The 9,858-nt window shown below is 41.6% G+C and overlaps 1 protein-coding gene across 1 annotated transcript in view; it reads left to right on the plus strand.

Annotated features, from left to right (window-relative positions):
- NCMAP (non-compact myelin associated protein) overlaps positions 1-4,676 on the plus strand; it is a 118,610-nt gene extending 113,934 nt beyond the window's left edge. The window contains exons 3-4 of the mRNA XM_063957183.1: positions 2,288-2,372; positions 3,134-4,676. Of these exons, the coding sequence (XP_063813253.1) occupies positions 2,288-2,372; positions 3,134-3,275 (227 nt within the window). The 3' untranslated portion in view covers positions 3,276-4,676. The remainder of the gene's footprint in view (positions 1-2,287; positions 2,373-3,133) is intronic.
- The last annotated feature ends 5,182 nt before the right edge of the window (positions 4,677-9,858 follow it).

A 9,858-nucleotide genomic window follows, 5' to 3' on the forward strand; every position in this document is an offset into this window, starting at 1 on the left:
GCGGCTGAAGCCGCCGATCCACGTGTATTCTGTCAGGCTTCCGACAAGTCGGATTTCCTGACTTGTCGGAAAAAACGTGGCCCTAATGAATAGGTCGGAACCCTTTCCGACCTAAATCTGTCAGAAGCTGCCGTCTATCCGACAAGACGGCAGCTTCAGACACTTATTGAATGCACCGCTTTATCTCCGTTCAAGGCTTGGTAAATAGACCCCCAAGTTCTCTCAGCCACGAGGAGCCCGCACCTGCTGAGAGAATGTGGGGTCTTAGAGAAGTGGCTTTTGGATGAAATGAGATGAGTTAATATCCCTGCGCTTAGGATAGCGAATTCCAACCACAGCATCCCGATGGTCAGAATCCCGACAGTAAGTACTGGGGTTAAGGTTAGGGTTATGCACTAGTGGGAGGGTTAGGGTTAGGCTGAGGGGGGTGTGGTGGCAGTTAGGGTTAGGCTGCTGGAGGGAATGGTTAGGGTTAGGGTTAAAATATCAAAATCTGTCAGAATTTTGAAAGTCAGGATGCCGATGCAGACATTCTGACTACCGGGATCCTGTGCACCGCGATATCAATACCAGCCCGGATGAAATATTATGAAAACATTTTTAAAAGTGGTGGTCAAAAGGTTCTCTAATAGCAAACAATGGCCCTCATTCCGAGTTGATCGCTCGCTAGCTGCTTTTAGCAGCAGTGCACACGCTAGGCCGCCGCCCTCTGGGAGTGTATCTTAGCTTAGCAGAAGTGCGAACGAAAGGTTAACAGAACTGCGCGTAAAAAATTTCATGCACTTTCAGAGTGGCTCGATACTTACTGCTATCTTGCGATGACTGAAGTCTGTTTAGTTCCTGGTTTGACGTCACAAACACGCCCTGCGTTTGTCCAGCCACTCCCCCGTTTCCCCAGCCACTCCTGCGTTTTTACCTGGCACGCCTGCGTTTTTTAGCACATTCCCTGAAAATGCTGAGTTTCCACCCAGAAACACCCACTTCCTGTCAATCACTCACCGATCAGCAGAGCGACTGAAAAGCGTTGTTTGCCCCTGTGTAAAATTGCTTAGTTTTGTGTGAAAGTACTTGGCGCGTGCGCCCTGCGGCCCCTACGTATGCGCAGAACAGACGGATTTTTTCCTGACCGCTATGCTGCGAAAAACAGCAGCGAGCGATCAACTCGGAATGACCCCCAATATGACTAACTGTTCAGTATTTTCCTAGCAGTTTTGAAAATGAAAACAATTGTCTCAATGGATGATATTGCTTACAGACCATTTTATGAACAATTATCTACGCACCAAATTTTATAAATGTCTCCAGCAGACACCTTGGGGTAAATTTACTAAGGTGGGAGTTTTTTTTAGAACTGGTGATGTTGCCTATAGCAACCAATCAGATTCTATCTATTATCTTCTAGAAGCAGCTTGATAAATGTTAAGTAGAATCTGATTGGTTGCTATGGGCAACATCACTGGTTATAAAAAAAACTCCCACCCTAGTAAATTTACCCCCTTATATATGGACTTGCTACACTAGGACTCAGTCACTGTAATTGTTATCAAGTCAGTATTATATGCGTTTCTCCACTATTGAAGCTATGTTATGCAAGCGGTGAGCAGTGCTCCATTCAAATGGCATCTTCAAGACATTGGATGAACTTTGTTTATTTTTAGATTTTAAAACCATTTTTCCATTTCCCATTGACAATAGCCTGACATGGATATATTGTTTTGCTTGTACTGTCTTTCACTCTGGCACTTTTTGCTGCTTCCATTCCCTTTTAATAACATAACACTTGCAGAAATCTTCTCACTCCTCCCTAAAAATACTGTCTGCTGCCATGAACCTTCTAATGAGTTCATTGTCCACAGGTTGGTCTTTTCCTCACCTACTTGAATACAGGACACATATGAATGGGCACAACCCTAGTCAGCCTTTAACAACGCTTCAAAAACTGGAAAAAAAAACTACACACGTGTGGCTATAACTTGATTCATACAAAATGGATTCCTGATCTTGTGTAAAGTTTGTTTCATGAAGAGCGTTATAGTGGATGTGTATTGATGCACTACAATATAAACGAAAGATCATACCTCAAGTTTGTTTTTTATATATGCCCATCTTGTCAATACCATCTGTAGACCAGCCTTTCAGTAAGGCTAATCAAAGGCAAAAGTACAAAACCTTTTTCACTAAGCAATGACTCCCTTGGTTGCAATCCTTTAAAAGTATAATTCATTTCAGCATGTATATTTTGTCTTCTCTAAACTGCTCACTTGCTTTACTTTCTTTTATCTTTCAGGTGCTGGAGCAATAGTTGCTGCTATTGTAGTGGGCGTAATTATCATATTTTCACTGGTGCTTGTTGGCCTCAAGATGTACAACAGGTAATTAATAATTAGATCAGTGAGGTCCAAGTACACACAGAACGATGATGCAAGTATGTACTAGTGAACTGAATATTGTGGATAAGATTGCACTAGACAATAAAAGCTCACTACTGTTGCTTGGACAATTATTGTTTGCCGTATTTAACAAAATCAAGAAAACAGTTAAGTGGCACAACATTGTTCCCCGGTGTAGTAGAAAAGTAGCCCTTGTTTTATAAAGATATATCTTTCAAGTGAATGGCTTGACCAAAGCGATCTCCTTAGTTAAAGAAATGTAATTAATTCAATTAAAAAAATATTGTTTTCCCAAAAGTTCAGTTCTAACTAAGATCTGCCTAAGTCCTACAACTGAAACTATCCCAAATTTTTGCCTTAGAGTTAACATGAGCCAAAGCCTCAATCCAAATGAAGGTCCTCCAAACCATAAACCTAGCTCAAAGTGTAAAAGTGAGCCAATCATAACGGAAACTAAAATTCTAGAAGCGTAAATCCTTGGCTTTCTTTACAAAACTTAATACACTCTGCTTTTGGCATAGAGATGCAACTGACATCTTATGATTTGCAAAGTGGCATAGGGCTTACTGTATCTGGGAGCCGTTATATCACATCTGAATTTTCTTGGCTCCCTTGTTTACTTGATCAGTCAGTTATAGAATATTAAACAATTAGCCCTTAGTATTTCTGTTCAACTGCTTGACGTATGATTTATTATTGTAATAAATGTATTTTGATGGATATGTTATTCTATTACGTAACAGGCGCACACGGACGGAGAGGGAACTGGGAATGAAAAGCACCAAAGCCACAAATACACCAAGCACACGAGTTCACAACAGTTCCATCAGTCAGCCCACATCTTTAACATCTGTTCCACCTGACATACATCTTGAGAATCGATGACCAATGATATTCCGTGCTTCGGGAAAATGAAGTTGAGCCTTTATTTGGATGACATTTAAAGTAAATTTGTGACATCGACTTATCATTGACTTATCATCCCCAGAACTGCGTTTAAACACAGATTCAGAATGTGAGAAAATGGCTGTTTGCAAGATTGACCATCCCTGTATTAACAGCGCCATACTGGAATGAGTAAATTGATATTTTCTAAGACCAGAGTGACATTACCTGCTGTGTACATATTATGGCAATGGAAAGCCTCAAACTCTCCTTTTACTTTGCCTCTGTTCATTGTCTTGTTTTTACGCAAATCAAGGAAATGTAGCAAGTGTGCCTGTTAGACTGTTGGGCCACATTTCTCTGAACATGACTGACATCCTAATGGCTAATATATATATATATATTTATATTTATATCGAGAAATAATGTGTTTTGTAGATTGTTGGATATTTTCTTTCTTTTAATCTGTTATGTCACTCCACAACCTTTTATTCCCCTGTAGCCATTCATGACAATAACTATGTCTTGAACAGAAAAGCAAGTCAAGCAATATCACCAATATAAATGTATTACCTGGGAATCTGAGCAGCATTTCAGTAATATGAGTAATAACCAGGGGCGGATTGGAATGGAAAACCAGCACGGGAAATTTATGGAAGCAGCCCTAATGAGGGTGCGGTCTGATGAGTGTGTGGGGGTCTATTGAGGGGGGGCGGGATCCTTTCTCATAGGGCCTGAATGTACGCAATTGCGCCCTTCCTTGTGTCTTTTGCTGCAGTTGTGTCTGAGAGTAATAACATACCACAGAAGTGACACAACCATTGATTAGTCTTATTACTCACCCCCCTCAGTGTAGTATGTCTGCCGCAGAATGCTGGTACTCTGTGACTATTGTTTTCCGGTATATACAGCAGATAAAAGTTGGGGTTATGTAACTAGTGAGGCCTGTGCATACCTCCCAACTGTCTCCATTTATGTCACACCAGCCAGCATGCCTGTATCTACTGTACTTGCAGGAATCTGTAAAGGTGGGCCAAGGGGGGACATCACCATAGAGAATAGGTGCTGTGCTCACATGCCATGATGCACAATCAAAGATACAGTATGCTGGGAGCTGGCTATAGCACTGGTTTACATTGTACACCCCAAAATGTAGTGACCATGAACCCAACTTGGCCTGACCACACTTCTTTTTCTCTTGATTATCTCCTGAATAATGTTGGGGGATGGTATGCAGATGTACACACCTGCCTACACAGTTTGTGAGGAGGGGGCATTATTAATTTACAGTAATGGGAATTTTTAAACATGTTTTTATTGAAGCATCAAAGTGTCACATGCACAGATATTGTAAGAAATAATGGTGTGATAATTACAGACAATGGTGTAATACATGGAATACTGGCCCTCATTCCGAGTTGTTCGCTCGGTATTTTTCATCGCATCGCAGTGAAAATCCGCTTAGTACGCATGCGCAATGTTCGCACTGCGACTGCGCCAAGTAACTTTACTATGATGAAAGTATTTTTACTCACGGCTTTTTCTTCGCTCCGGCGATCGTAATGTGATTGACAGGAAATGGGTGTTACTGGGCGGAAACACGGCGTTTCAGGGGCGTGTGGCTGAAAACGCTACCGTTTCCGGAAAAAACGCAGGAGTGGCCGGGGAAACGGTGGGAGTGCCTGGGCGAACGCTGGGTGTGTTTGTGACGTCAACCAGGAACGACAAGCACTGAAATGATCGCACAGGCAGAGTAAGTCTGGAGCTACTCTGAAACTGCTAAGTAGTTAGTAATCGCAATATTGCGAATACATCGGTCGCAATTTTAAGAAGCTAAGATTCACTCCCAGTAGGCGGCGGCTTAGCGTGTGTAACTCTGCTAAATTCGCCTTGCGACCGATCAACTCGGAATGAGGGCCACTGTACATAAAGTTATTGAGACAATAGAGTAATTAACCAATAGGGTCCATCATATAAAAGTCAGTTACAATAAAGAGTAAGATGACATATCAAGGTTGTAAGAACCGCAGAGAATAGGTGCCTCACCATCTCCCCCATTTCCAACACTCGGCAAAAGAAATATGTAAAAAATTAGCTAATATTATACAATGGTCAAAACTAAGTATCACTTCACTTTAATTGTATAGGGGGATCGTTGTAAAAGATATCAGGACAAATTCTTTAAACTCTGGTGGATTTGGGTCCTCATTGGAGTTGAAAGTGTAGCTATGTTGGCCAACTCTCCAACATAAGGCCTGATGCATACCTGATCACTGTTGTACGTTTTCGCACAGCGAGCGATCAAGTCCTAACTGCGCATATGTATGCTCCGCAATGCGCACGCACGTCGGACAACAACAAAGGGCATCGCCGGTCAGCGACAGGATGGTGTAAAAAAATCTGAACGCACAGGCGTTCACAAGGTGATTGGCAGGAGGAGGTCATTTGTGGGTGGTAACTGAGCGTTTATTGGGAGTGTCCGGAAAAACGCAGGCATGCCCAAGCAAGTAAGTCCTGGGCTGCGCAGAGACTGCACACAGTGTATTTGTGAAGCTCGGCGTACACATGTGATTGCACACTTGCACAGCAAATTTACACTCCCCCTGGAGGCGGCGACTATCTGAACACAGGACAGCAAAGTGAGCAACCCAGCGATCAGGTCTAAATCACCCCCAAAAGATAGAATAATCCAGTTTTAAGTTCTTTGTCCAAGATTTTCTCAACTAAATTCATTCTAAATTAGTAATGTCATTTATGTTTTAAAAAGTGAAAATGAAGGTGAGAGAGGATGTAGGAAAGTCAGTAATGTTTTAATTTGTAGTTTGTATGTATTTCACTAATGTGATTGATATGATTACTATGACATTACTCTGACAGTAGGGATTGTACAACCATCAGCATTCCTACTGTTGTGATACCACCCATGATGCTTTGCAAACTTTACTAAGGATTTGGGGAGATAAAAGTTAATATCATCCAGACAGAGTCCATCTTTGTTTCTGAGTAATATTGTTGGAAATCAAAGTGTTATGTTATTTTCTCTTCTCAGAATAACAGATACAGGAGTCTTAAAGACACAGCAGTTACCTAAAGACACAACAGAGTAGCACAGCATTTGTTTATTCATAAACTTAAAACTGAAGAATGTAGTTTCATACCTACTGCAGGTAAAATGGCACCTTCTATCAACATTCATCTGGAGAACATTAATATGTACTTTAAGAGTGTAGGCTAGAGCAAATAGTTCTATTAGCCAAAATGAGTTTATTAACTGATTAACACATTCATTGCTTGACCATTTAGATGCCTTGAAAAGCAACTTTAGCATTGAACGAGTTAAACTCAGGGACTTTCTGCAAAGCCCAAAACTGTTTGATTTTTGATTGTTAGGCTTTCAGTTTACTATTAGATAATAATGCTGCTTTCATTCTTTTTGTATATTGATGTAAAATGCTGTACATTACAACACATGCCCAGTGGTCGAAATAAAGATCTCGGCTTACTGAGTATCAAGTATACTGTATGTTTAAAAATGTGTGGTTCCAATGAGATAATGCAGTACATAACAGTATATTAGCAGAGAAAGGAAACAGAATGGCAGGGTAGGTAAAAAAAATTGAAGTTTTACATTTAAAAGAAGTCTGATGAATAGGTTCAAATAGTGATGGGATCTGTGAAGAAAGAAGTAAAACGACTGAAAACCCTAAAAGCAAGCAGCAGTTTAATACATTCTGCACTCTAAACAAAAGTTCAAGAATACATGTAAAATACAGGTGGAGAAGACAGACCAGATTAATTAATTATTAATGTAAAACGGTATCAGGGGTGGCGGCAGCTTTAGAGGGTTTAATTGCTTTAGTTAACAATCAATCGAAATTTTTATGTGAGACAGTTATGTGAAAACAATGGCTCCAGGTTAATGTCTGATAGCAAGTGGGAAAATTCCACCAGCCTGAGAATAACCAGATATTTTGTCTCCTTCACACTCTACCAACTTCAGGATTCTCATGAACATTACTCTCATTATTCAACTAAAAGCTCTCCTTCATCCTATCAGGGTTGCTTGCAATTGTCCCGGTTCTTCACTAATATAACGAGTTAAGGAATGGAGTAGCAAAGAGTAAGATCCTACAGTTCGGTGAGGTATAAGCCATATTAGCCCTCACTTGTAGACATGAACAGTACTTGCTGAACAGCCTACACATTCTTGGGTGAGGCTAAGTATAGCCAGTTAACAACGGTGGGATGTATCACATATCACATTTAGATTGCGATACACCCAGCCCCTGTTTGCATGCATACTGGCCACACATGTTGCCTATCAGGCTCAAATTCTGGAAAGTTATTCTTTACAGAACATGACACATATGGACACACTGCAGCCCCATAGAATTATATTTTGTTTGCTATGCGCGGGTCTGCAGCAGATATTTCTCATATCTGCTGTGGACCTTTTTAATACATTGGGGATCCATATGTATTGCCATAAAAAAACTCAGAAAACTGCATTTTCTGAGGTTTTACCACATTTAATAGCAATGATAAGTCCTGCCCAAAGTATCCTTAGATGGTGCAAGGCTTATGAACAAGCCAAGCATTTGTTAGCAATGTTGTAACCAGACAAACATCCATAATTACAAAAATGTGAATGTTTTTGCTTCTCATACAGATGGCAGGGAAGTGGTAACTTAAGTGCTACAAATGATACAAGTCTAGCTTTGTGGCCTTTTTGCGAAAAAAGGGACTCGAAATGGTCCATTTTATAAATGTAACTCCCGTTCATTCTTATCATTAGTTTGATGTACTCTAGCATTGTATGTCCAGCTGCCAAATTTGACATTGATCGTCTGTTGCCCCACTCTGTCAGTTCCTCCATTGGTTACCTGTATTCTGTCCTATTCAATATACTTACACATAAGGCTATTTACCAAACTACGGGGCCATATGCACGTGAGAGATGTGTGCTGAGCGAACCGCTCAGCACACATCTCTCCTGCCGCTCAGCACAGCGCGATGTGTGCTGAGCGATGCGGGGGAGGACGAGGGATGTGCTAGATTGGCCTGCATGCAGGCTCAATCTAGCACCGGCGATAGCCCCGCGCATCGCTATCGCTGAGGGGGGCACACACGAGTGATCTGTGCTTAATATCTAAGCAATCTAGTCAGATTGCTTAGATTTTAAGCATGGATCTCTCCGTGAGTACCCCCCTTACAACAACGTACATCTCTTTGCTCATCTCTAAATATCTCCCACCACGAGTCATCCGCACTGTGCAAGATCTTCATCTCTCATCTACACGTATTACCTGCTCCCATTCACGGTTCCTATTCAAGACTTTCTTCAGGCTGTCCCACTCTGTGCAATGTTCTCCCATGCACAAGACTTTCCTGTGCTTTTCAAAGCTTCAAGTGTTCCCCCAAAAACTCACCTAATCAGACAAGATTATCAAACACAAGACTCGCCCACCTAATCTTCATAAAGTATCCTACCCAACTACATCCCCTCCATACAGTCCTCACATAACTTTACATATTTTCTTTTTATCACTCACATATCCCGCTGACCCCAGGCCAATATTTCTGTGAGACTGGAATATGCAGCCCACCATTAACCTCTGCAATCTGGCTGCACCAATCTGCAATATGTAGCACTTATCCTTGTGTGCCAATGCCTATTTCCATATAGACCGTAAGTTAGAGAGGAGGGCCCTCTTACCGCTTTAGCTATCTGTTATCAGGGTCGGACTGGCCCACCGGGGTACCAGGGAAACCACCGGTAGGCCTCACTGCCTGAGGGCCCAACTCCTTCCTCTAGGGATCAGGTTCCAGACTGTGCACTTGTATTATACATGGTAGATATGTTGCATTACACTGCACTAAACTATTGTGTATTTCAAGCCTCTGGTGAGGCTGGCCACACCCCCTTTGTAGGCTGGCCACACCCCTAAGTATGGGGCCCTATAACTGCATTCCCCCGGTGGGCCCTTCATGCCCCAGTCCGACACTGTCTGTTATTACTCAGTCTTGTTTTATTTTATTCCTTTTTGTTCCCAAATATAAAGTGCAATGGAATATACTGGCACTACATACTGTAAGTAAATGTCAACAAATAATAAATAAAGTCCAATCCCACTACACCAGGTGGGAGCAGCAGCAGGATGATAGTGATGAACACTACAACACTGGTGGTTAAAAAATAAATAATCAGATTGTACTTGTTTATTCTGGTTACCAGGACAGGATACGCTCTATTGTACACTGGTCGCCAAAATGTACTTGGCTTAGAATCTTACATTGTATACTATAATTGCTTCCTTGCTTTGCATACTGACTGTCATAGCAGGAACTACACCCTCTCTCTCAGGGCGCGAGGCATCAAAGGTAGAAATGCTGTCTAACCTCCAAAATGCAGTTTTCTATTTGGCCAGATTTTTAATATGCACCAAGCTCTGGAATGTGATACATTCTAGAGCACAGGTTCTCTAACTCGGTCCTCAGGACCCCACACGGTGCATGTTTTGCAGGTCTCCTCACAGAATCACAAGTGAAGCAATTAACGCCACCTGCAGACCTTTAAAAATGT

The sequence above is a fragment of the Pseudophryne corroboree genome, chromosome 2 (genome assembly GCF_028390025.1).
Source record: "Pseudophryne corroboree isolate aPseCor3 chromosome 2, aPseCor3.hap2, whole genome shotgun sequence".
Lineage (NCBI taxonomy): Eukaryota > Metazoa > Chordata > Amphibia > Anura > Myobatrachidae > Pseudophryne > Pseudophryne corroboree.